The sequence below is a fragment of the Rousettus aegyptiacus genome, unplaced genomic scaffold, assembly GCF_014176215.1.
Source record: "Rousettus aegyptiacus isolate mRouAeg1 unplaced genomic scaffold, mRouAeg1.p scaffold_m13_p_16, whole genome shotgun sequence".
Taxonomy (NCBI): domain Eukaryota; kingdom Metazoa; phylum Chordata; class Mammalia; order Chiroptera; family Pteropodidae; genus Rousettus; species Rousettus aegyptiacus.
Window position 1 is genome coordinate 37,657,246 of NW_023416291.1, and position 27,238 is coordinate 37,684,483.

General features: G+C 53.2%; 2 protein-coding genes and 2 pseudogenes across 2 annotated transcripts; 1 reads left to right on the forward strand and 3 right to left on the reverse strand.

Moving 5' to 3' along the window:
* Nucleotides 1-874: 874 nt before the first annotated feature.
* ZSWIM4 (zinc finger SWIM-type containing 4) lies at nt 875-18,788 on the reverse strand. Its single transcript, XM_036233827.1, has 14 exons — nt 18,636-18,788; nt 16,461-16,662; nt 14,772-15,128; nt 13,241-13,389; nt 12,977-13,127; nt 11,933-12,100; nt 10,976-11,323; nt 10,138-10,275; nt 9,536-9,790; nt 8,801-8,936; nt 7,514-7,668; nt 6,062-6,225; nt 4,602-4,683; nt 875-4,137 (listed from the first exon to the last, which is right to left on the reverse strand). The coding sequence occupies exons 1-14, from the start codon at nt 18,786-18,788 to the stop codon at nt 3,278-3,280; spliced, it is 3,318 nt and encodes a 1,105-aa protein (XP_036089720.1). The 3' UTR covers nt 875-3,277.
* On the reverse strand, nt 7,856-7,974 carry LOC118612602 (annotated as a pseudogene).
* Nucleotides 18,789-18,822: 34 nt separating the features above from the next.
* Nucleotides 18,823-20,354, forward strand: LOC107519387 (annotated as a pseudogene).
* A 2,324-nt stretch (nt 20,355-22,678) lies between these two features.
* CUNH19orf53 (chromosome unknown C19orf53 homolog) lies at nt 22,679-26,954 on the reverse strand. The gene is made up of 3 exons (XM_016162149.2): nt 26,710-26,954; nt 26,577-26,632; nt 22,679-24,456 (listed from the first exon to the last, which is right to left on the reverse strand). The coding sequence occupies exons 1-3, from the start codon at nt 26,825-26,827 to the stop codon at nt 24,301-24,303; spliced, it is 330 nt and encodes a 109-aa protein (XP_016017635.1). The 5' UTR covers nt 26,828-26,954; the 3' UTR covers nt 22,679-24,300.
* Between the last annotated feature and the right edge of the window lie 284 nt (nt 26,955-27,238).

A 27,238-nucleotide genomic window follows, 5' to 3' on the forward strand; every position in this document is an offset into this window, starting at 1 on the left:
AAACCCTGTGTCCCTGCCTGGGTGACCCTCTGGGCCTGGAGACTTGGCCCCTCCTCTCCCAAGCCTGGTTGGGGCATGGGCCAGGCCCCACCTCCCCAGCAGCCAGTTACCCAAGAGGAAACTGCCTTGGGCCCCCAGACCGTTAAATGCCAACTCCAGGCTTCCGGAACCAGGCGGTCTGACCTTAATGTGCCTGGCCCCTCTGCCATGGGTTCTGCAGCTTCCTAACTTGGGGGAGGAGCTGTGACCCGCCCCTCCCTCAGCACATAGAGTGTGGAATGAGACCCTTAGAGACCCCAAAAGGACACAAGCAGGTCTGCTCTGTCCTGGGGTGGTCCCAGAGCGTAGAAGAGCAGAGTGAAGCCCCCAGGCTGTCAGGACTGGCCCAGTTTACCCCTTCCCCACCCAGGGCCAGCTGCAGACAAGCTTGGGGCATAATCAGTACTGTGTATAATGCTTGCTGTCCAGTCGAATAAAAGTTGCCCCCCCAATCTCATTCCTTAAGGTCTGGTGGTTTGTGATTCATTCCCTCCTCCCATCCCTGGATGGTTTTTTGGGTAGGGAGGGTGGATTGACCCAAACCTACTGTCCAGACACCGTGGCTCCTGACTTCACAGACCACACCCCCCACATACACCTGTCCTAAGGAAGGAGGCAGTTTAGTCACTGGCTGAGAGGGCTCCTTGGGTGTGGAAAGGTGACCTTTAGGGGTGTCCTGGGATTGTGGGGTAACCCTGAAGGAAACCCTGGACTGGAGGGACTGACTTTCTGGGTTGACGTGACAGAGAAAGCCTTTCTGGGAGGGATCTAAATGGGGTCATTATGAGTAATGCCACATGCCAGAGACCACAGGGGGATAGAAATCAACCTCAGGTATGGGTGGGGGATGACCCTGAGGGAAACGCTGCGCATTCAGAGATAACTGGGACCTGATGGTTTTGAGCTAGTGAAATTTGGGAGTGTCAGGCCTGGGGGTAAGATTTGGGGTGCCTGGTATCTTGAGAATGCCAGTGGAGAACTTGTCCTTGAGGTGTGCCAGGAGGGGGACATTTGTGAGTGAACTCGAGGACCACATAGGTACCGTAAGGGGAAGCTTCAGGTCTGAGAACGGCATTTGGAGGTGGCTGGGACCGACCACAAAAGCTACCTCCACCCTCCCAGGCTTCTGGGCGGTGCTAAGGGCGCGCCGGCAGGGTCTGAGTCAACCCTCACATACCTGCGGGAACAGGCGGGCAGGAGGTGGGGCCGTCTCCAATTGGTCCCCTTGAGTGCAGGGTGTGCCACAAGCCAATCAGTGCACAATGCCACAGAAGCCCCACCCTCAGCGCCCTCTAGTAGCCTGCCCCGCCCAGCCTCTCAGGGAAGCCTCTGTCCTCGCCTGCCCGGGCCCTGACAGTGACCCATGCAGTCTGTCAGTCCCTAAAGGAAGGAAGGTCTCGAGAGAGGTCGTCTTGGGGAGCAACAGAAGGCAATCGAAGGCCTTGCTGTCCCCTAGACCCCACTCCATCTGGAGCCTGGGAGTCTCATCCACGGGGTAGGAACCCAGACAAGCTCTGGCAGTGTCCCCATCAACCACGCACACTAAGACCTATTTAAACCCAGTGTTTCCAGCTTTGGGCAGGAGTGTCTTTCTCACCCGGCTGCCCCCAGCACATGCGACTCTCCCCCGCGTCCCCAGCTCAGCTACTTGGAGACAAGTACCCCCAACAGAGCTGTAGCCAGGGCACCCCCTAGTGGTCATTCCCAGGGGTGCAAGAGCCATGTAGCCTGGGGTGTGCAGTGGCCTTGTAAGGTACTAAATCAAGCTTTCTCTTCCTAAAATTGGTGCCCTTTCCTTAACCTTTGGAGTCTCAGTCTTCTCGTCTGTAAAATGGGAATGATCCTACAGACTCATAGGGTTTTTGTGACAAGTAACAGGACAAGTGTAAAGCACTGAGTGGAGGACTTGCTCATAGTGACCTCTCCACCCTGCCTGCCATTATTCACCCTATTACCACTGGATAAAAACAGCAGCCACTCCCATTCTGCCCCTTACTTGAAGCTGTGCCCACAGGCCAGGCTGGAGATTTTCTATGGAAGGAAAATGGAGGGGCTCTCTCTGGGGGTGGGGCACACACCTCAGTCTCAAAATAAAAGAAAAAGCTGTGTTCATGCTTTAAAAAACCAAAAGGAAAAAGGAAATACAATATATGGTTCAATAAATAGAAAAAAAAAAGTTACAAAACGATGTCATCTTTTGTCCTTAATTACAAGAAGGGAAAAGATAGAGGGATGTGGGGATGGGGAGGCCAAAGAGAGACAGCAGCTGAGACTTAAGAAATGCAAATAGAAAAGCAGGTTAAATTGAGAGAAATATGGAAAGGGAGAGTAAGGTGAAGGGGCAGAGCAGGGAGGAGCAGGAGAAAGGGAGAGACAAGACAGAGCCAGAAAATGCCCACATGTCAGCCTCTTTCCTTTCCAGATTAGGGGTAGGGGTCCCTGGCTCACTTGTGCTTGTCTCCCCTGACATTGGGTTTGAAGGACAGCATGAGCCTGGCTCGGTTCCTGAGTTTATGTCCAGTGACTAGCAGGTAGGGGGAAGGGAAAGAAATGGCCCCCACAGCTTGCCCCGAGACCCTGGCACCCACGGGAATGGGAGTCCTGACCAGATGGGGGGTGAGGTATGTGGCCAAGGCCTGAAGCCTCTTCAAATCCTTCAGTAGGGTGTGAACCATTGGTCCCAGCTGGACAGTCTGGAGGGGGTACAGGACTGTGGAAGGGGGCCCCTGAGGCAGTGAGGGGAGGGTACGAAAGGAGATTTAGATACCCTAACACAAGTCCCCTGGGCACCCAGAGTGGGGCACCAGGAGGCTTTGCTACATTGACTTTGAGAGCTGGTTAGGGAAAGTCCTGCCTCCCAGCTCCCCTGGAGCCATCAAGCCTGTGAGTTTGGGAAGGGGTAGTCTTCCTATTGCTTTTGGGGTACCCAACGCAGGGTCATAACTGCTACCCAAGCACACACCCCTTTCCAGGCCTCTGGGTGGTGGTATGGCTTCTGATCCTCACATCTCGCACAGTCGTTCGCACACTCCTAGGCACGCATGTGGCAGGACGCCACTCCTCCACATCTAGCTGGGTTGGGGGGACGGCAAGCAAGACCACCTAGCTCCAGCTGGGCTCCTTCCCTGACTTAATACTGAGATGTCACATGGGCCTCCAGTCTCGGCCCCTGATGCGGAATGGGTGCCACAGAGGCAGGGGCAAAGGGGGACCCCTCCCACCACCTGCCTGCTGCCCCTCAGCCAAAACGTTCCCGCACCAACAGCATGAGCTTCTTCTTGCCTTTGTAGGTTTGTTTGAGGTTCTCCAAAAACTGGGCGAACTGAAGGTGCCCATCAGGCGCCAAAAGGAAAGTCTCGCGAGCCTTGCCCAGGAACTCGATGAAGTCACCGTAGTGCCGTGGGCTGATATGCGTGAGGCGGGAGTGGCTGGTGTTGATGTAGGCTGCCACTGCAGCGTCTAGGAGCTGGCAGAGTGGCGCCCGGTCAGTGCCCATTGGCTTGGCCGCCCGGCGGGCCCCCAGGGGACCCAGGCCAGGCGCTGAGAGGGTCCAGCGGCGCAGGATGTCAGAGAGCATGGGGGCACAGTGGATGCTCCGGATGATGAGTGGGACGATGGCAGAGAGCTCGTGCCGGCCTAGGGAGTGGCTGAGGGAGCAGGCCCAGAGCACGTCATTGACAGCGGGATGGCTGTCCTGGTTGAAGGCGATGCTGAGTTGCGCTAGGGCCAGCGTGGCCAGCTTGTAGGCCCTCAGTGGCAGGCCGCGGTGCTCCATGTAGCGGGCCACAGTGAAGAGGTGGGCATGGCCCAGGCCACCAGCAGCCGCATCCAGCACTATCTGGTAGGCTGCCTCGAAGGCTGCATGGTTCTTCTCACACAGGGTAAGGGCAGGCAAGGCGCAGTTCTGTGGGTCTTTCATGGCGCACTGCAGGGCCAGGGTGCGGGCGCAGGCCCAGAGCTCCTCCCGCCGGGGTGCATCAAGCTGCAGCCGCAGCAGCGTGGCATGAGTGGTGCTTGTCACTGCCACAATGGTAGCCGCTTCCACTGGTGTGAATAAGGAGTACCAGTTTTGCATGATGTTCATCAGGGCTTGTGGGCCTAAGGGACATGAGAGGGCGAAATTGGTCAGGATGGGGGACAGGGATACAGATGTGTATCCAAGGGTTTATTGCCTATGCCACCATCCCCAGCAGTCAGGGCTAAAGACACATCCCCTTTGTCTCGCCCCCTGCGTTACCATTCCAAAGGAGCAGGAGGCAGCAGGACTGGATGGGAACTTGTTTGTGTGTGCGTGTGTGTGTGTGTGCGCACGCACGCGTGCATGCATGTGTGTAGAGACTAAGCTTTGGTGCCAGTGGCCCTTTTCCTAGCCTCTTTAATGTGGTTAGCCTCCAGGCTTTTGTCCATCACAGTCCCCACCCCCACCTCCACCCACCTGCCTGACATTTCCCTCGCAGGCTAGCACTGAGCACAGGACGAAGCCAGAGAAAAGTCTCTGATTCTCTCTGTGCCCACCTGGTACCACGGGGAGATGGGTGGTGGGTCCCCTTGGGAGCTCTCACCGATCTCTGTGGCACAGCTGACCAGCCAGCGTACCATCTCCCTTCGCCGCCAGGTCATGGTGCTCAGAGTCATCCGCATCACCTGCAGGGTGGGAAGGGGGAGAGAAGGGAGTTACCCAAAACCTTGGGCAGGTAGAGGGAGGGGTATCAGGGATCCTAAGGGGCCCAGGGAGATTTGGAAGTTAGGGGCTGAGTCAATAAGCCATACAACCTGGGCAAGTGGCCTCATCTCTCTGGGCCTCAGTTTCCTCATCTGTAAAATGGGGATAAAAATCATATCTACCTCACAGGGTTGTGAGAATTGATTGAAGTTATGTAGTAAAACTGCACAGTGCCCGTCACCTCAAAGTGCTCAGCTAACATCAGCCATTAGTATTACTGCCATAGTTGGTGTTATTCTGAGGCTCCGTGGATCCTACTCTAAATAAGAAGCCAATCCGTCCCTTCTCCCCAGAAAGTTCTATGCTTCATGTCAGCAGATTCCCCCCTGTATACTCCAACAGAACACCTGCCCTAGAAGCCCCACCTCTATAAGCACCATCCTTGCTTGCCTCTACCTCAGGACCCTTCCCCAGTCCTATCTGGTGGATCTCGCCTTCTGGAAGCTCCTAAGCAGAGGGTCTCCGCTTTAAACCTCTGCCCTTGTCCCGCCACCCTCCCCGCCACATTCCCCTAATGGCTCCACCCACCATAGGAAGTTGGAGGGACACAGTGTGCTAATAATTGTGTTTTGCCTAATTCTGCCCCTGAGGGCCCCTGCTTACTAGTTCTACCTGCGAGGGACCCACCCCACCCACCCCCGCCAGGCAAGCCAGCCCTAGGCTGCTCTTTATCCACATATTTTACTTGGGCTGCCCTCTGAAGCCCTGCCCCCTCCGCATGCCACACGCTACAGTTGGCTCCTCACCTACAGGCTGAACCCATGCAGGAGGACCTCTGCCTTGCCCTGGCAAGACTGGACATTCACCCACAGGACCCGCCCCCAAGCCCTTCAACCACAGACCTCCCCCACCCCCAGAGGTGGCTCATTACTTTCAGGACTGTCTCCCCAAGCCCAACCCTCAACAGCGACCGGTCCCTCTAGGCTGGATTCCCCTACAGGCCCTACTTCCAAGAAAGCTCCCTATTGGTAGGCTTTGCCCCCCACCCCCCATTCGCCTCCGCCTGCCCGTGGTCCTAAACCGTAAACCCATCAGCCCCAGGCCCCACTTCCAAGGCCAGAACCCCTAGGTTCTGCTCCCTCTTGTGGCCCACTCTTTCACCTGCAGGCTCCATGACCCTCCTACCCGTCCTCAGCCATACCCCTAGAGGTAGATTCTCACCTTCAGACTCACACCCAGTGATAACCTCATCTGCTCACTCTCAGGACTTACTGACTCTGCTGCTCTGTGCCCCTGCCCCAGAGGTCCCACTCACTCTCAGGCGGCACTGCCCTTTCCCATCCTCCTGGGGGACCCCACCTGCAGGCCCAGCTCCAGCGCAATGCCCAGCAGGGTGGTATCTGGTGGTGCGCTGGCTGGGGTGGCTGTCTTGCAGGCATCCTGTGCCAGTTTGAAGAGCAGGGCTGGAGAGTGGATATTCTGCTGGATGGAGCCCAATACTGCATGCAGCCACTTGGGGTCTCCTAGTGGGGGAGGAATAGAGGCACCATTGGCACATCAGGCACCAGCCCCTGTCACTGCCTGACCTGTTCATGCAGGTTCCTCCACACAGGTGCACAGGTGTGTGTACAGAGGGACATGCACCTGGCAATGATTCTGTGAAGATCCAGAACACTCAGCACTCCCAACTGGTTCTCTTCTGCCCTCTCCTACTTCCAGTGGGAAGAAGCCACTTAGGGACCCATTGGACACCTAATAGTCAAGGGTATGGGGAGCTAGAATGCCAGGGTTCAAACCCCTGTTTTGTCACTCACTAGCTGTATGACCCTGAGCAAGTCACTTTAACTCTCTGCCTTGCCTGCCCCATCTGTGCAATGGGTAATACTAATACAGTGGTGTCTGCCTCACAGGGCCGTGGTAAACCCATACTTGTAAAGGCCTAACATGGCAAAAGCTACACAAATGTTAGTTATTCTCACTATTATCACTGGCCCAGATCCTAAAATTTTCCATCACTCCTATCCAGCCACATCAGCTTCCTCTGGTCCTCAAACAACTAGGCACGGTCCAGCCTCAGGGCCTTTCTACTGGCTATTCATTCTACCTGGAATACTCTTCTCAGATGCTAAGGATTTAACTGTGTCCTTCCGAATTCTATGTTGAAACCCTAACTCCCAACGTGATGGTATTTGGAGGTGGGGCCTTTGGGAGGCAATTAGGTTTAGAGAAGGTCACGAGGCTGGGGCCCCCATGATGGGTTTAGTGCCCTTGTAAGTAGAGACCAGAACTCTCTCTTTCTCTGCCATTTGAGGACACAGTGAGAAGGCAGTTGTCTGAACACCAGAAGAGAGTCCTCACTAGGAAATGACCATGCCAGCACCCTGATCTTGGACTTCTAGCCTCTAGTACTATGAGAAAATAAATTTCTGCTGTTTAAGCCACCCAATCTGTGGCATTTTGTGATGGCAGCTCAAGCTAAGACACCAGATATTGGCATGGCTGTCTGCACTTTCACGTCTTGGCTAAAATGTCAACCTGATTTATCCCCCTTCATTGCACTTGTAACCTTCTCACTTATTTATTGTCTGCCCCCCAACAGAATGTAACACTATGGGACTTGGGTCAGTTTTGTCTGCTGTGGCATCCTTAGGACTTGCCACAGTGCCTGGTGCATCTAGAAAGTGCTCCAGGAAAACTGGTAGAATTTAGTAAAAGGACAAAAGGAGGGGGACAAAGGAAAGGAGGGGGACAAAGGAAAGGAAGGAGAAGGCAAAGAGGAAGACTGGGGGATGGGGGCAGTACCATCCTCACCCTTGGCGGCAGTCAGCATGGCGGAGGCCAGCTCGCACTGGCGGGTCTCCAAATGGCCCAGGATGAACCAGCGGGGGAAGTGGTTACTCATGACAGAGTCCAATGGGTTGGGGTGAGGCTCTCCAGCTGAAAGCACTGTCTCCAGTACAGGCAGCCTGGGGTGTAGGAAGAAGCAAGCCCACAGTGAGGCAAGGCTGGAGTCTCTACCCTCACTAGGTGAGAGACATTTCCTGCCTCAGCCAATGCCTCCCCTTGGGCCAGCACAGCCTGAGGACCTAGAAAAACAGAAGACAACATGTATGCAAGATGTACACTGCAGTTTAAAAATTTTTTTTTTTTTTATGCCTACAGCACCTAATCGTCCTAGGTGGTCTCCCATCCAAGTACTAACCAGGCCCGACCCTGCTTAGCTTCCAAGATCAGACAGGATCAGGCTTGTTCAGGGTGGCATGGCCATAGACTGCAGTGTTGTTCATGCCCATCACGATGCTCTATTCATGCACCAAAGGCCATGTGGCTGATAGAGATGACGGGATTATTTGTATCCTGAGAGGGACTTAAAAAATTCTGCTTCTGCAATCTGCTGGTGTACTGTGGGAAATAAGGTATTTTATTTTAAGGTGTGTTTTTTTTTTCTTTTTGCAACAGCTCCAAATTGGTTCTTTTATAATGCATCCTTACAGTGGTTTGTGTACCATGTAATACAACCAAGATTTTAAGATACAGAGTACAAGTGAAAAAAAGGTGCAAAGAATAGGTATAGATGTATTATCTATGTAAAAGGAAGACCGACTTTCGATTTCCAGATTACAGGTTTGCAGAAATTTCGACTCTTGCAGGATAGATAAGAAAGTGGGAACATTGCTTGCCCCAAGAGAGATTTGGTAGGTTGGGACAAACTGGCCTAGAAAAATTCTCTGACTTCTGTGCCACGTAGATGTTTCTCAAATTCAAAATAATATTACACATTCATATGTATATATATTTTTGAAGGGCATGATAGTTTATTTTTAAAAATTGTATCACTGATCATAATGATGAGCATACAGATGATGGGTCTTCACTTGGTATTAACACTGTGGTATCTCTGTATACTAAAATGTTTCAATAGGACCAAGAATGCTGGAGAAATCACACATTTATATTTAATAATCAAGAGCACAGGGCAGCCAGGAATGCCAGCATGGAAATTAACCAGCTGTGAGTTCTGGCGGGAGGATGGTATTGTGAACATATCTCCCACCCCCCAATCCTGAGAGGAGTCCCCAGCTATCTGCCTGTCCTCACCTCATGGCTCGCAATGCTAGGCGGTAGGCCAGGTCGGGGTCGTGGGGCAGCAGTGCGGTGAACAGGTAACGGGCACAGGTGTGCATGGGCACGCTCTCCCGGAACAGCACCTCACCGAAGCCGCTGAAGGGACCCCCTGCAGGGTCAGCCTGAGCTCAGCCCCCAGGTGTGGGCTTGCTTCTGTGTTTCTTCCCCTCCCCAGATCTCCCCAGAACCCAGGCTGAGTGGGGGATGGGCAGACCCCAGGACAGAGTGGCTGGGACTAGGGCGGGAGAGGTCCTGGCCTTGGGGGAACAGGGCTGAGACAGAAAAACTCTATAAATTCACAATGAAGAGCCCCTGGTCACCACTGGGTCGGGTTCAGGGCTCATGCAAGGTGAGGTCAGAGGGTAGAGGTGGGGGCTGCACCTGATTAGGTGCGGGCCAAGCTGGCTCCCCGCTGCAGTAGAGAGCTGGGTCTCAAGGACTACAGAGAGAGCCAATAAAGTACAGCTGGGCCTCAACGACTAGGCTCATTGGCTCCAAGGTACGCAGGGGGCGTGGCCTAAGCACTCGCAGCTGTTATTGGCCGCCAGAATGTGCTAGGGGGCGGGACAAAGGGCTGGATCTCACTTTTTAGGAAATTCTAAGGTAAGGACCGAAAGGGAGCGGGGGATACAGCGGCAAGCAGTCTAACTTAACCCAGGGGTAGGACCCTATTTTCAAAAACGCCCAGGCCTAGGGTAGGGAGCTCACCTTCCAGAAGCAGCCCTGCCTGCTTGCGCATCACCTGCACAAGCCGCTCGTCCAGCTCCACCTCTTCCAGCAGCGCCAGCAGCTGCTCCTCATTCCGCACCACTTTATCTTGGGCGTACAGCCCCTCGGGCAGGGCCCGCTGCTGTCCCAGGCCCAGAAGTGCCACCTCCAGCGCCAGCGCCAAGTAGGACTCCCCAGGGCTTCCAGGCACTGGCACGTGCTGGTAGGCTGCCTTCCGCTTCTCAGAGCCTGAGTCTGTGGGAGACCGGAACCAAAGATCCTGGAGGGGGACCTCCTTTTCCAGGACCCTAATGGCCCTTGACCCCAAGCATGGAGACTGGGAGGTTGGGGTATTCAGGGAGTACAGCTACTCCCAGCACTGACCAGGGGGTGGGGTCCATCTACAAGTAGCAGATAGACCCACGGAGGCCTCACCTTCAGAAGCTAAACCTATTGGCTCCTGGCATTGGCAGGGGTAGTGGGGAGGAAGGCGGTGGCAAGGGTAAAGGTATAGCCTCATTTTCTAGGGGTGCTAAGTCAGGGGGCTTGGCCAAGGGGTTAGGGATCACCCCACCTCCTCAAGGGGTCCCCAGTGTTTGTACCTGGATAAAGAGCAAGAGTCTCCTCCTCCAGGCGACAGGCCTCCAGGAGAGCCCTACAGAGGCAGCCAATGGGGTCCAGGGGGTGGCCCACCCATCCTTCTATGTTGGTGATGCAGGTAGAACCTTTCTGTAGCAGCTCTGCAGGTGGGAAGTGAGACTCAATACCCAACCACCCTCCCAAGCCCCTACATGGGAGACTTCCTCTCCCTGGACGCCCAGCCCACCACCTGCCCCCCCCCCCCAGTGGCCATCTTCTCCATCTCTGGAGGTCTGCAGCAGTGCTCCCCTCTACAGCCCTGGCCTCCTGTCCCACAGCCACACCCAGGCCTGGCAGGACACCCACAGGAAACTGGGCGCTTTGTAAAACATCCAAACAGTATCATTCCCTCTTCATAACCTTTAATCCCGCCCAAATAGCTCAAGCCCAACCAGCTTTTAGGGCCCCATTGTGGTCACCCACCCCACGTGGCAGTCCATCCTCCAATCTCCCACAAGCTGTGTTCTCTCTTGCCTCTCTCTGGGCGCCTGAACACGCTGTTCCTTCTATCTGTCCTTTTGAGAACTACCCCAGTGGAGGCTGCAGGCTGCTGTGCTTACTGTGCTTCTAAAGTTCAAGTTCTTGAACTCAAGCAGTGGCTTCTATGACTTTCAATCCTGCAGCCTTTCCAATGGTTTTGTGAGCTCCAGTCCCTGTATTAAATTCTTTTCTGCTCAAGACACCTGGAGTGGTTTGGTTTTCCTGATGGGACCCCAAGTGGTACCCACAGACTGCTTAGCCCCCAGTAGTTGGCATCTACGCCTGCAGCTCCCAGGACCCAATGATAACATTGGTGCCCACCTTTTTTCTGCTGCTTGTAGCTCTCAAGCTGGTGCCGCCGCTGTAGCCGAAGTGTGTTGATTATGGCACCTGCTAGCCTCAATGCCTGGCGGGGGTATCCATGAGCACGCAGGGTGTCCACACGAGCACAAGCAGTGGGGAATGGCTCCCCAAGCCAGAGAGGGCGGCCCTGGGGGTCGAACGTCAGCTTGTCGCTGCCCATGTGGCCTGTGAGGCTGAGGCCATAGCAGTCACTGGCCAGGATCCTCTGCAGGTGAGTGTCACTCCAATGCAGCGACCCAGCCTGTAGGGCTCGGCCAAACACGGTGTGGCGGGAACCTGCAGCCACCATCTCCTCCTCCTCTGGGCCTGTGGGAGAGGTGTCCAACCTGGCCTAGCGGTTGGTTCACGGCCAGTTCCCCCCACTGAGTGCTGGTTGGGGCTAGACTCTGAGTGTATTGATGGACATACATCATTTCCCCAAATCCTTACAGCAGCTTTTAAAGGTTCATGTGAATGTGAGCGTGTGTTGGGTGAGCTACTATAGCCCCTCCTACGGGTAGACGATAACTGTCTCTCTGTCCATTCCCCTCCGCCCCACATTCTATTCCTCTTTTTCTCTTTCTCTCTCTCCCTAGTCACCCTTCTTCCTTCTCTTTTCCTGTTCCTTTCCTTCTATTTCTGTCCCTCTCTTCTCAATATCTCTTTTTTTTTCTCTGTTCCCCCCCACCCCTGCCTCCATTGCCAAGAGAAGGCTGAGTCAGGAGACAAGCCCAGAACTACAGGTGTCTGTAGCATTTTACTTCACTGTCTCTTGGGCTGCCCACTGCTCTGCCCTGGGCACTCAATCCCTCCTGGTGGGGAGGACAGGCAAGAGCTGGGGCCCCCTTTTCTCTCCCCCAGAGCACCATGATAAGGAGATAGGGCCACCAGCAGAAGAGATGCTTTTTGGGGGGATGGCAGGGTCCCCTTTCCTACCTGGGCTGAGGGCCATGGTGGGCTGCAGGCTGGGCCCGTCAAAAGAGTAGTTGCCTTCTTCCAGTGGGCACACGTCCAGCTTGTCCCACTTGTCAAGCAGCTGGAGCCAGCTTGCCTGCTCCTCTGGTTTGCAGTGGGGGCTCAGAACAACGCACACCCACAGGGCCCCTGAGGAGGGAGGGAGGGCAGTGAACGTGGGCATGGGGAAGAGTCATTTATGTCAAATGTCAACAGTAGCAGCAAACCTGTCTGGTGTGACTACCACATGCTGCACACTACTCTCTGCTTCATCCTCACCTTGGGCTTTTGAGGTTACAACTAATGGTCTCTTCGCTTTACAGGTAAGAAAACTGAGGCACAGAGAGGTGAAGTTACTGCCTCAAGGTCACGCAGCTGGAAAGTCAGAAGCAGAATTCGAAGCCAGGCCGCCAAACTCGTCTGTTTTTTATCACCCCTATCGTGCTTATCACCATCTGTCACAGAGGTCGGCAAACTACTGCCCCTGGTGAAAATCCACCCTCTTTTTGAACTGCCTGCCAGCTAAGATTTATTTTTACATTTTTAATGGTAGGGGGGAAAATAAAAAGAATATTTTGTGACTTGTGAAAATTTTATGAAAGTCAAATAAATAAATAATGTCTATAAGTAATTTTATGGGAATATTGCCACATCCATTCAGTTACATGTGTCTGTGGCTGCTTTTCTGCTACAATGGGCAAAACTGAGGAGTCATGACAGAGACCAAATGGCCTGCAAAGCCAAAACTATTGGACTATCCGGTTCCTGTGGAAAAGGTGTGTCAACCCCTGGTCTGATGGGTCTATAGTATTTTCTTGTCTGTTTCCCTTACCAGGTGTCAACTCCACAAGAGCAGGTATTTAAATCTGTTTCTTGCTGTAGCTCCAGCAATCTGTAATGTGAATGCCACGTACTGGAGGTGCTAATGAATGGAAGAAGGACTCAGGGGCCAGACCCTAATCTCGGGGAGGACAAGACTGGATGCTGGAACCCTGGTGCCCGCCCAACTCCAGGTCTGGGCCTTACCCAGCTCATCCCACAGCTGCCGGCACTTGTCTGTCATGCCAGCGCCCTGCTGCCGCCACAGGGCCAGGCGCGGGTCCTGCAGAAACTGCTCAGTCATGAGGATCAGCATGCGTGCCCCATTGGAGTCCCGCATCCGCAGCATCTCCCGCACCTGTGTGTGAATGGGGTGATGAGGATGGGGCAGGGTGCCGGCACCAGGGCCTTTCAGCCCCACCACAGCCCTGCTGTGCATGCCCCGCTGTGCATGCTATGCCCGTGCAGCACCTTGCAAAACATGGAGCGCAGCTGCTGGCTGGCACCGTAGTAGCCGCCATTGGACAGCAGCTGCTTCACCTGCTCCTGGATCTGCTCCTCATCCAGGTGCCAACAGTTGGCGTCCTCAATGCCTGCACCTGCTGTGGGGTCTGGGGCACCTGTGGGCAGTGAGGAAAAGCTAAGGCTGCGGCTGGGGAGAGGGGGCCTCTGCCTCTGCCATCATTCAGTCCTCCAAACCACCCGACCCATCCCAAAGTTCCATCCATCTAAGAAAAACTACACATCCATCCACCATCCGACCATTGTCCCATTTAAAATGTCACTTACCTATCCATTTATCCATGCCACTCAAAATGTCACCCACCCAACCAACCAGACCACTCACCTATTTACTCTCCATGTCATGCCATGCATCTACCCATCCACACATCCATAACTCTTTCCATATTTACCTATCCCATTAGTTCATCACCTGTCCTATCTAACTTCTATCTGCTCACCTATTATACCCATGCCACTAATTCACCCATCTAACTACCCACCCCTATTTGTTTTCCAACTTATCTGTACCAACCACTCAAAATACCCACCGACCTATTCATCCGTTGATCCGCACAACTGCACTATCCAACCACCCAACTAACCTCATCAAACCATCAAACCATCCATTCCTGTTTCCCAAAACACCTACCACCCCATTAGTCCACCCATCTGTCCTACACAAAACTCACCCACTTAATCCATCCACCATGTCAGTCCATACATACAAACATTCCATGCACCCACCAACTCACCCCCAATCCATGTACCCATCGGTCCTTCCAGTTTTCTACCAACCCCATCTGTCCACCACCATCAATGTACCTCAGCCCCCTCAGTTAACGCCCATCCTACCCGCCCCCACCTCCATTACCACTAATTCCCCATTTACCTACCATCCTAGTTAATCACCTATCCACTCACCCCATCTCGTATTCCACACCATCAGTTCACTCACCTCCCTATCCTGAACACTTTTCTGTATCCGCCCACCCCCACCCTCAGTTATCCATCCATGTCTACATCTACTACTCATCCATCTATCCACCCCTCATCCTGCTCCATTCTCCCCACCATTATAGTTAGGTGACACAGCCCCTTGCAGCCCCAAACACTCCCAGAGCTCATAACACTTCCTAGTCTATCTCCCACCAGCACCCACTCCTGTCATACCTTTCATGCCTTCTACCCACACAAGCCCAGGTCTGTCCCTGGGATCTTGGGACACCCCCGGCCCTGGGGCCTGACTTCCTACTGTTCCGTCAACTCTCATTCTCCCCACTGGCTGATTTCCACCATTCATCTGCCCATGGCCATGTCAAATTCAGGATCTTCCACAGAGTAGGTGTGGGACCTTGACCTTAGGCGGTGGTACCGCCCCCACCCATGCTCATGGGTCAAGGGGACCCAAGAACTCCATGACAATTGCCTGTTCCATGACAAGTCAGGTGGCTGTGCACTGGGGCCTCATTGCCCTCATCGGACCCCTGGGCACCCTCACCGTGCACCAGATTGATCTCAGAGCCCAGGAGGAGGATCTCGTCTGCCAAGCGCTGGGCAGTGGGCAGGACCTCGGTGTGGTGCGCGCTGATGAGGTACTGCACGAACTTCTGCAGCTGGTCCCGGTTCATCTGGGAGAGTGTCTCAGAAATGGGCAGCCGCAGCTCTACCTGGCGGGCATGTCGAATTCTGTATAGTGACAGGGCCACCACGTGGGCACAGTAGAAGAGGTCTCGATTGTCACAACCACAGCTCACAGATGTGATCTTGCAGCGGTCAAAGCTAATGGAGACGTGGTAGAGGCGCTCGGGCTCTCCAGGGCCTCCTGTTTCCCGGATGTTACCGCTCAGATGAAACCCTAAGACAAAAACCAAACCATCACTGCTATATCATCCCAGGGATGACGGTACTCGTCCATGGTGTACAGCAAGACCCGGGTACAAATGCCAGCTGAGTAACCTAGTATAAGTCACTTACCATCTCTGTGTCTCAGTTTCCTATCTTTCAAATGGGAATAAACAGTAACATCCTCATTTGTTTGTAATGAAGATTAAACGAGTTAATAGTTGACAAGGGCTTAGAACACTGTTGGTATACAGTAAGTCCTAAATAAACAAAAGTATGAATAATATTAAAATGATGTTAAAAATGGTTTTTTCAGCCCTTGAGTTACCATGGATACAGCCCGGGGTCTGGATGCCCTCTAACTGTCTGGGAAGATGCCAAAGGCCTGTTAACACTTGGAGGTGAGGGGCTGATGTGGCAGGCCAGGGACAAGTTACCCCATCACCCCTTGCCCCTCCCTGGCCCCTGGGGAGCCCAGATGCCAGGCTCATCCAACTGGTTGGGCAGCTCAGGCCCCAGCCGGCCCATGCTGTGTCATGCGGGGAGACAGTGGCTTCCTCATACCGGCTGGAGGTAGCCAAGCCTGTGGCCAGCTGGGCCATGTCCAGGCAAGGGGACCCCCAGGCTGACAGGGTTCAGGGAGGCCAAGCTCCTGCCTCCAGCTGGGGGATGTGACCTGCCCCCATGGAGGTGTGGTGTTCTAGAGCTCACCTGTTTTCTGTCTCAGCCTCTGCTGGACCCCTTCTGAGCCCCACTGTCTGAGGTCTAGAATTCTCTCTCACCTCTAGCTTTAAACCTCTGCCCCTCCCTTTCCCTGGATGTTGCTACCTGAGGTTTAAGACCATTCCTCACAGCTGATCCTAAACTTCTACCCTAGACACTCACTCAATCCTCATTGCCTTAGGTCTGAGACCATCCCTAAATCTCTGCTCCCAACCTCCACTTAAGTGTCTCTGCCTGAGGTCTAGGATCATTCTTACCTCTAGCCCTAAACCTCAGCTCCAACGCATCACTGGGTCTCTCTGCCTTAAGTCTGGAATCTCCTCTTATTTCCTGTTTACAACTGTTCCTCAATGCTGCCTTGGTCCTGTCTTCCTCTCTATCTCACTACCTCTTCCCCACTCTCCAAATAAGCTATCTGAGCTAAGAAACCATCCTTCCCTCCACTCCCCCTAACCCACCATCTAAGCCTGCTGCCTGAGGTCTAAGCAGACTCCTGTTCTTTAGCTCACAATATCTTGTCCAACTCTCCTCAGGGACCTAGAACCTTCCCCTGGTCAGGCCTCCCTCCAAGCCTGCTCCGGGTCTCCTGGCCTCCCTGGCAGGGGTGGGGACACGCACTCACCTACTTGGAGCACGCGGTCAACAGCCCCACTCTGCAGCAAGTGCAACCCACGGGTAAATGGCACCCGGGCGTCATGCTCGCCCTCTGGGGGCTGGTAGCCCAGCGACGAGTACATACATATCTCCCGTTCGCTGCGTGGAAACGACCAGAACACAATGCGCTTTTGGACTGGCTCTGGCACCCGAGAGAACCGCTCCTCGACCTGTAAGAAGGGCCAGTGGATTAAAACCCCAGCTTGAGTCCTGGCTCTGCCACTTGCAAGCTGTTTGACCACAGGCAAGTTTACTTGCCTCTCTGAGCTTCGGTTATGTGAGATGAGGATGTTAACAGCACCAGCCTCCTGGGTAACATGATTAAATATGCATTAATCTACATGAAGTGCTTACAATAACACTCAGCCCTTAGTTAGTGTTGTAGAACTTTCTGCATTTTCCTCCTGAATGTCAGGTCCCAGCGTCCTAATGTAAGGCAGTTTTACCTCTCAGACTTTGAGAAAACAGGAGGAAGGAAGATAAAAGTGATAAGAATAGTGAGTGACCAGGACGACATTTTTTAGCCTACACTAGGCTAAATGCTTCATGTATGCAATTTCCCTTAATGCTCCCAAACTCCTAGTGAGACTCATTACCCCATTTTGCAGCCTGAGGAATGTGAGGCTTAGACGAGGCTTGAATTCACTTGTTCAGGGTCCCAGAGCTGGTGAGCTCGGACTGCCAAGACAGACTCTTCCCAGCTTCCAAGGGTACTAGGAAGGGAGCGGGATCCTGGCCACCCCCATGAGCTCTGGGCAATGAACTGATCTGGTTGAGCTTGTGTTTCATCTGTGCTTGCTACTCACTGGCTGGGTGACCTTGGGCAAATTTCTCAACCTCTCTGTGCCCCAGTTTCCTCAGAGTGGGAAGGGGAACTACAGCTTCCAAAAGGTTGCAGAAAATTCTATGAGCTTCTATGGGGCAAGAGCTTTCCTAGTGCCTGGCCTGGGCAGGGCTGGTATGTGGGAGCCCCAGAGACGGTTTTAAGATCATTCTGGGCATCTCACACACAATGAAGGGACAGGGAAGGACCCTCTAGAGCCCCTGGGTTTCAGGGGGAAGTGGGAGGGCCAGTGACTGGCCCAAGCCTCGGGGACAGTTGGCACATGACTAAGGAGGGATTTTCCAGGCCATGAATCAGAGACTGCTCCATCTACACTTGGCCCAGGCCCATCAGTTTCAGCAGGCTTCCTAACTATGGAGAGGCCCGTATCAGAGAATGGCCCCCTAAAACTGGACAGAGCCTCTCAGGGCTCAGAAGACTTGGTCAGGTGTGGGCCACATCTCCAGGTATTTGGGCACCCATATGGAGGCTGGGAAAGGGGAAGTCCAGGGCCCCAAGGCTGGGGCATCCTGGCAGAATCCTCAGAAGCCACAGAGGTGGGGTTCCAGGTACACTCGTTTAGGCATAAAGACCCAGACCCCAATCCTGCTGTCCACCTCTTGAAGGACGGGGATGGCTAGTGTGGGGAGAGAGAAGGGTGAGTAGTGGGGTATCTGGGTGGGGACCCCGAAACTGGAGTAATCCCTGCAGCCGGGCAGGAGGGGCTCAGCAGCCCCAGGGGGAGGTGGTCTCCGGAGTACTGGGGGTGGGAGTGGGAGACAAGGCCTGAGGGAAAAATCTGAAGAGGAGGCTCCCCATGGGACAGGTGGGTTCTGGAGGCTAGCAGAGTATAAAAGGGTGTTTTAGACTGAGATGTCTGGAAATGGAGGAATCCTCCATTGGGAGTATAGGGAAGATATTTGGAGGACAGGAACAGAGGAGTGTAGGTCTTCAGGAGCAATGGGTGGGCCTTGTAGGAATTGAAGAGAGAAATGAAGATTGAATGGGGTGCCGAAATTTGGGGAAAGTGATACTCAAAGTTGTGACAGGACCATGGGGAGGAGAAGGAAGTGTCAACAGTTGGAATCTGGGGTGCTGAGGGCATCCCTGGGTCTTCTGAGGTGGAGGGCACCGCTGGCGGGGAAGGGATGAAGATGGGTCATGGGGTTTGAAGGAGTGAAATGGGAGTATAAGGGGCTGCCCGGGGGCAGGGATGAGGATCTTGGAGGGGATTTCTGATGGCGGCAGGCCCGGAGGCTGGGGGCCGGTAGCGGGAGGAAAAGGCTGGGGGTGCGACCCTCCCCCCTCCTCCTTGGTCACCTGCTCGAAGGCCCAGCTCTCCGCCACTCGCTTGGCGCTGAGGTCCAGCAGCGCCTCGGGCCGGCCCCGGCTGCGCACAGCCCCGGCCCCGGCATCACGCTCCTCCGGTCCAGCGGGGCAGCCCCGGCTGCGCTTGGCCGCGGGGGGGTCCATCCGGCTGGGCCGGGGCCGGGGCCGGGGCGGGGCCTGCTAGGGTGGGGGGGGGGTCGGTCCGATGTCCGCTCCGCTTCGCCGGCTCCAGCGACCCCTACCCGTCTTCCGGTCCTTGCTCAGTGATCGGCCTTTCCCGGACCCCCGCCGCTCCCACCCCCGCCCCGCGCCGGGCCGGCCAGGTGATGCGGCCCCTTTAAGTCCCTTCACAACAATGAAGCTTCTCCGGCCGCCGCTTTATCCTCCGCCGTCGTCCCGCCCCCGCCGTCCCGTCCCCATTGGCACCCCCGTCGGCTTCCGAGACCCTCCTCCGCCATTGGAGGTACCGCCAGACTGGTCTCCAAGTCGCCGCTGCTCATTCGTTATATGTACTGCCTCTTTTTCCGGAGAGGCCCAATAAGAGCGCTCAGAGAGTCACGCTGTCAATCAAGGGGTGCCGGAGGCCAATCAGAGAGGGAGAATCCCCGGGGCGCAGGCCTTATGTAGAGTTTCGGGGCGGGCTCTGGGTTCATTCACAACATTCCTCCCCCGCCCCCCTTGGGCTGGACAGCGCGCCCCGGGCAGCTGGAGCTGCGCCCACACACGGCTTTGTTTACTGAGGGTCGCTTCCGGGCGCCGCGAGGGGACAATCAACACGGCTCTGCTGGGGAGCGAGACAGAGCGGCTGGATCCCCAGGCAGCAGCTCAGCCCCTCCTTCCTCTGAGCTGTGTGACGCGAGAAACTCTCAGCCTCTCTGGGTGCCGGGTCGTTTTGATTCTTTGAGGGGCGGGGAGGTCACAGGCCTCTTACTAAAATTCGTGGAGATCACAGGCCTCTTGGTAGAGCCTCGCTTTTGAAATAGAGCCCGATTCAAGTACATCCTTGAGCCCCAAGCTAAGAAGCCCCAATTCATTCTATGCCCTAAATATTACACTGAGTCATATGAAATTGCTGACAATTTCCTAAGGTTCAACGTAATACATGTCAAATACGACTACCTCTTACTATTTTTTCTGACCCAGTTTGTCCAGGCCACATCTTTGGCTTGGAAGTCGTCCATGTTCTTTATCCACTCCTTTTCCTTAGAGAGCCCTGCATTTTCCCTTTACCATACCTCTCTCCATTATCATATTTCTTTATTTCAGCAATTGTTCAGTTCTGTCTCTTCTTCCCTACCATGAGTCCCAAGAGGCTAATTGGTGCACTACTGTACTACCAGCACCTGAACAACACCAGGCATAGAGCAGTCACTCAGTCTATGACTTGTTGAATGAACCAACTCATGCTTTGCTCCTATTCAGGTGAAATGATTACAGAACAGGAAAAACCCAAGCTGGCCCCTAAGTGGCCTCATTGCTGCCCCTTCCCCTGTGGAAACACTAGCTTTTTCCTTCCAGGAATTTCCAGTTTCACAGCTGCACTTCCTGGCCAGTCCCCAACCCACCATTCAGTAAACTCCCTCCAACCTGCACTGTCCAGTACAGTCACCCCTGGCCACAAATGGCCTTGTCCTTGAAATGGGGCTGGCCTGAATTGGTCTGTGCTGTAAATGTAAAACACAGTGTGTGTTTCAGAGACTTAGTTGGGGAAAAAAAAAAAAAAAGGTAAAATTTCTCAAAATTTTCTGTATTGATTAGATGTTGAAATAATATTTTAGACAAATGGGTTAAATAAAATACAAAATTAATTCCACCCATTTTATTGTCCCATTCTATTTCATTTTATTCTATGCTATGCTATCTATATTTATGCTATGCTATTCTGTTCCATTCTATGTGGTATCAGGATATTTAAAGCTACGTATGCGACTTGCATTGTAATTTCTATTAGAGAGCAGTGGTCTTGAAAAACCAGAGCCTACCACAATGACAATAGAAACAAAAATAATAGTGTACTGACTGACTGCTCTAGCTGTTCAGATATATTATCACAGTTAAGGTTTCCAACAGAGCTGCAAAATGAGAATGGTTATCTCCATTTCTCAGACAGGGAAATAGGCTTGGAGAGGTGGAGTCCTCACCTGAGCTCATCCAGGCCGGGAAGCCATAGATTTATTGGAACAATCTTTTCTTGCAAAGGATTTGAGAAAAAGACCCATGGGGAAGGAGTAACCGAGGTTGGGCAGAGGCAGGGAGAATATTCTTGAATCATGTGTTTTAGGTGCTCCCCTTGCAAACAGGACCCAGGGTCCGGTTCTCCCAAGTGGCCCTCTAAAGCATGTGGTATGTGCTGTGTCAGCTACGCCCAGGTCCCTGTCCCTGAAGATGCGTCAGGTGGGAGTCCTAAGATGCTGATTAAGAGAAGTCATTCCCTGCCAGTGGACGAATGAGAAAAACTGAGGCACAGAAAGGTCAGGTGACTTGCTTAAAATGTCCACAGCAGGACAGGATAGGGCCAGCATTCAAGCCTGGGTGGGTGGGCTGGTACTGTCGCATTGGCTGAGGATCAAAAGCTGACTTTGGGATACACCAAGATTCTACTCTGATAACCTGGTTTTGCAGGTAAAGGGAATGAGGCCCAGAGAGGCTCAGAAAGTTGCCCAAGGTCACACAGCAATCCCGAGACAATGCAAGGTCAGAAAGGCCCCAGGAAGATGCATATGCCCTCAGGGTGAAGTCTCTAGGCCTTTTTCAAGCTTGTTCTCTTTCTGGAAACACTTTTAGGAAAGGCAGGTTGGGAAAGGGTTTCCAGCTACCTGCATGGTCCCCTTTCCCAGTGCAGCCAGCAAGCTAGGGCTTCAGGGAAATAGAAGCCACATTTATCCCGCCAGCCCGCCATGAGCTCATTGTCTAGGCATTCACAGCTCCTGACCCCAAACCTACGTGTACTTGAGACCCACGGGAAATGGGGCAACTCCAGAGGCTCAGATGAAGGGGACATGGTCCCCTAGCTCTGTGGCCACCCCACTCTAACTTTCCAAGGGTCCCTCCCTCTGCCGCCCCCCTGCAGCAAGCACCCTCTTGCCCCTGTTGACTCAGGCAGGAAACTAGCCAGGGCAGTTTCACTTCCTGGTCCCTGCAGCCCCTCTGGCCTGCCCAGCTGGCAAGATTTGCTTCTTACATTTCTTTTCTTTCCTTTTAGAACACAAGTTCCTGGGCAAAGCATCAGGGCCCTGCCACAAAAAAAAAAAAAAAAAAAAAAAAAAAAAAGGCATTCCAGGCAGAGGGGGAAGGTAAAGGGAGGAGAGAAAAAGACTTGGGGAGGAATAATTGTGTCTGAAAAGCCACATTTATTGACTGCCCTGCCCTTGCGGGAGAGGCCCAAGGGGGATGGGCTGAGAGGACAAGACTAGAGATAGAACTTGGGCTCCCTCCTGCCTCACAGAACACAAGGGCAGCTCATAATCACACCTGCAAGTCTCCTGGCCTTCAGGCTCCCAAATTCTCCAATCTGAGGTAGGGGTGTTATGACCCCCATTTAACAGATGGGGACACAGTCTCAGAGAGGTGAATGGACTTGCTGACAATCACAGGGATAGGAAATGAGAGAAACTGGTATAGGATTTTCCAGTCTGGGGCTCTTGGCTCTAGCATTTATGGGAGTTTGTGGACAGGTGAAAGGATCAAGAGAATGCAAGGCAGTGGCCGCAGGGAAAAATGTGGGTTTGGGGAGCATGAGTGGGTGGGGTAATGGGGGAGTGGGTTGACATTCCAGACCCCATACCTATCACACCTGAATGACTTTCCTCGCCCCTTGGGTCCTCCTCCAAGGGGCAGATGTCAGAGGGAAAAAGGAACCAGTAGTTTACGGGAACCCTTCTTGTTCAATGGAGTGCCAGAGTTTGAAGTACCTCCTGGTGGCTGAGGGAGGAGCCAGAGGGCTCACCTTGTCCCAGCCCTCACCTGCCCTTCCAAGATTCCAGAAAGGTTCATAGATAATTTTCAAGAGAGTGAAATTTATTCTCACAGACATATAAAGATCAACAGGTGTTAAACGTTTTATTGAACATGTGTGGGACCCAGGCAGATGTTATATGTTACATATATGGAGGCAAACTGGTTTTAACATGCGGGAGGGTTATCAGTGGATCCTCTGCTAGAAGAGCAAGAATTTGCTGGTTTACAGATAAGAGTGGTTTGGTATTGCTATCAGCTATTTACAACTTACAGAGCTGTAAAATTGGTCAAAGAAAATGCTAACGCTATGATTCAGATAGCCTGAGGTGTGTTATATAGAGATGATACATTGAATAATGGTAACCAAATCACTGAAACACAAAATTTTCCATGCAGAAACAATTCCTTCCTTCCTTCATTCAACAAACACCTAATGAGAGAGAAAGCAGATCAGTGGTTGCCAGGGATGGGGGGAGGGGGAATGGAGAGTGACAGCTAATGGGGACATAGTCATCTTTTAGGTGATACAAGTTTTAGAGCTAGATAGAGGTCATGGTCACAAAATATTGTGAATGCACTAAATGCCACTGAATTGTATGCTTTTAAATGTCAATTTTATGTGTTTTAGCTGCCCCCCGCCCCCCACAAACACAAAAATCCTACATCTTGAAAAATCTGGAATTGTGGCAGCAGAGCCCGAATTTGATGGAGAAACATCCCAGTTTGGTTTCCCTGGGCCCAGCCTGGTCCCTGAACTGTGACCTGCCCCTCACAGGAGGGACAATTCCAGGGAGGGTGTGCCCAGGACAGAAGAGGAATCTTGGTGCAGGAAGAGAGGCAGGGGATGGTCAGCTGAGCACACAGTAAGACTCAGCCAGTGGTGGGTTCAAGTCCCAGCTCTGCAGTGTTAACCCAACCTGGGATGAAGTGATGGGCAGAAAGCACTAAAACAATGGCTGGCCAGAGGCGGTGCTAGGTAAATACTAGATGTTACGATTTTTTTTATAGATTGTGGTGGCACTGAGCAGTTCCTAAGTGCATTCTGGTTTAATCAGCACTGTGACCCTACCAGTGGTGTCAACACCTGTCCTATGAATGGGAAAATGATGTTGCCTGGCTTGCCCCTGGCGGGCGAGTGGGGGGAAGGCATGCAGGTTAGTGAGTCGCCTGGGGTTGGAGGGAGGTAAAGACACTCTACCAGCTCCCAGTCAGGACGTGCAGAGTGCAGAAGCCTAGCTGTCCTTCCCTGAGCACGTGGCCGGTCTCCTGTAGAAATTGCTGGGGTTGACTGTGTTAGAGCACCTGGCCTGCGGCCTCAGCGCTGGCCTGTGGCCTCAGCGCTGGCCTGCTCATGGGAGCATGTGACTGCAGGAAGAATGACAAAAGCAGGTTTATTGCTCTGGGTTAAACAGGTGGACACAGGAACTGGGGAGATGGGGAGGGGGTCCATGGAAAATTGGTGAACATGTCCTTTGGGCCATTGCTGAGTTCTTGGAACCCAGGAAAACAGAACCACGCACTATGGATGTACTGATCACCTGCTCACAGGCCAGGCCGCCATCCCCTGAAGTTCGATCTTCAACCCAAGGGTCTGGGAAGCAGGGCTTTCTCCTGTTTGCGACGCTGCCCACGGGGTCACCTAGAAAGGTCTGAGCATGGAGGCAGGGGCTGTGGTGATGGCCTCCACTGGGCCAAGTCCTTAGGAAGGTGTCTTGGTGGAGGAGGAGGCGGCGGCGGCGGCTGCTTCCCTCTTCTTGGTGGGGCCCTTCAGCAGCGCCAGCTTCTTGGGCAGGCTGGCGCTGGCTTTCATTACCACATCATGTTCAATCTTCTTCCGGATCCCAACCTCCAGGTCCTGAGGGGGCAACCGCAGGGGCATCAGACTGGGATCCGAGGTGGAGAGAGTGATGGGGTTGGATCAACAACTCCCCCCGAAACAGCACCTGACAGTCTGGTGGCTGGGGCTTAAGTCCTGAACTCTTTGGGGTGTCACATACAAAAGCCTCCCTGCTCATCTCTGGACCTCAGCTTCTAAACTTCTGCATATAGGGGAAACTGAGGCTCCTGCAGTGAGGAGGCAGGCACTTGCCCAGGGTTCCCAAACCACATGCGGGGAGACTGGAACCTGGTGTGCACAGAGCCTCTGGTCTCAGCCTCCAGGTCGTACTGTCTCATGTCATCTCTGCTTTGCACATGGTGAACTTGGGCTCTGAGAGACAGGGATGTGAACAGGTAAAGGTACAGGGATTGGAAGCCAAGTGGGTCTCAAACTAGTAGTTTAATCATATTCCCCAAACTACATCCTTGCCCTGCCCATGTGAATTCCAATGATTACAACCTCCATAACCATCACCATATGCCTGGGCGCAGAAGACACAATAGCAAACAAGACTCAAAAATCTCTGCCCTCATGGAGCTGACACTCAGTGCATATGTGGGGACAATATAAGTGCCAATGATACACTATGACAAACTGTTAAATGATGATAAATGATAAGTGCTGCTATGGAGAAAACAAGGGCTAGGGAGTGAGGGGTGGGGCTGTGGGGCTGCCATCGGGGATGACCCCTCGGAAGCAAGACTCGCAGTCATACTTGACTCAGAGGAAGGGAGTCATGTGGATTTCTGGGAGAAGAATCTAAGCACAGGAAATATCTAGTGCGAATGTTCTGAGGTGGGACAAGGAGCAGTTAAGGGGTGAGGATGGAGAGAACAAGGGGGAGAGTAGGGAGTGAAGAGGGCAGGGAGGTGACAGGGGCAGAGTGTGCAGGGCCTTGTGGAGGACATGGGTTTTTCCTGGGTGAGGTGGGAGCCATGGAGGATTCTGGGCAGAGAAGGGACAAGATCTAACTTTAAGCACTCACAGGTGTCTCTGGCTGCTACAGGCGGGGCTGGGAAAGGCAGATCAGGGAGGATGTGGCTGCAGGTTGGAGATAATGGGGTGGGATTGGGGAGGGAGGTCAGGGAGGTGGTAAATGGGCAGATCCTATATTAATCCTAACAGCAAAAAGGATGGGATTCTACCTGCATGTGAAAGAAAGGGGAGAATCAAGGATGACCCCAAATATTTTGAAATTTGGAAGGACAGTTTCCTGAATGGATTATGTTGGGAAGGGGGAGGAGAGAATTAAACTTGGTTTTGGACATGCTGAGTCTGAGTTGCCCCTCACACAGCCCCCCTTGCCAAGGCCAGATGGAGATAAGCAGGTAGCTGGGTAGCAAGGTCTGAAAAACACAAGGCCCCCATGGAAACTAAACAATTTGCTCAAGATTACACACTAGTTAGTGTGGATTACAATTAGAATTCAGATCTGACTCCACAACCAGTTTTAATCCTCTGTAACGTCTTCACAAGCTCAATCTCCTACCCACTTATATAAAAAAGCTGCAATTAGAGACAATCACAAAAAGGACAATAACCAACTCGGCTAATGTTTATTTGTGCCCTGTTCTGGAAGTGAACCCTTTCAACTCTAGGAGAAAGGTGCTATCACTGTGGCATTTCACAGGTAGAAGCTCAGGTGAACACATAACTAGACATCGATGGAGCTGCGATTTGCACCCAGCACTGCCTTTTTGGAAAGCTGGGATTTTCAACTCCTTTCCCATGCCACATCCCCTCCCGAGTCCTATTAAAGAAGACAATAACCGCCAAGGCAGCAGCTAACATGTGTTGAATACTTTTTGCACGCCAGGTCCTGCTTCTGCGAGGCCCTTCGAATAGGTGAACGCGAGAGGAAAGTGAGACTCAGAGAGCCGAGTTCTCCATCCTCAGCACCTCTCCGGCGTCAGACGCCATCCCACTGACCTCCAGGCTCCATCCCCGGCCTGTCCGCAGGTTCCAGACTCAATTCCCGATCCTCCGCGACGTTCTCCAGCATCCATCCCTGTCCCCCTCTGTCGCCAGATTCCATCTCTGGTCCCCCGCGCCAGCCCCTAAGCTTAATCTCTCGGCCCTCGCACGCCCCCACTCACCTTCTTGAGCTTTCGCTGCTGCACAATGTGCGCCTTCTTGGGAGCGATAACACGACCTGGGGAGAGACGCACTCGTGTGAGGCCGGACAGCCCCGGGCTCACCTCACCCCGCAGCACTCCGATCACTCCTCACCCCCCTTCCGTGGGCCCCGGTTCCGTTCCGAAGCCGCCACCGTAGCCTTCTTGCTTTTCGCCGGCTTCCGTGCCTGGAACTTTCGCTGCCCCTGCGCCATGTTAGAGCACCGGAACATCCGGACTGGGAGCAGTTGTAGCAGGAAAGCGAAGGGCACAATGGGATACAATGGGGCGGGAGGCGCAAGGACTCAAGGGAAATAATGTGGCATAGCTAAAATGACAGCGACCCACAGCGGTAGTTGATCATGGGCCGTATTTCGCAAAAATTTGGAAGGAAAGGTCACAAGCTAACATTTACTGGGAGCTCATTTGTTTCGTAAAACGTATATTACATGAAATTCGGTCTAGGACAAGGGTGAGATGAGCGAAGCACTGGTCCTAAATTTAAGGGTGCCCAAAATTACATAATTAGGAGTTTTCAACGCTTAAAAATAATGTTTTACTCTGGGTGGTAATCACACAATAGAATATATAGATGTCAAATTATGTACACCTGAAAATTATATAATTGCATTAACCAATGTTAC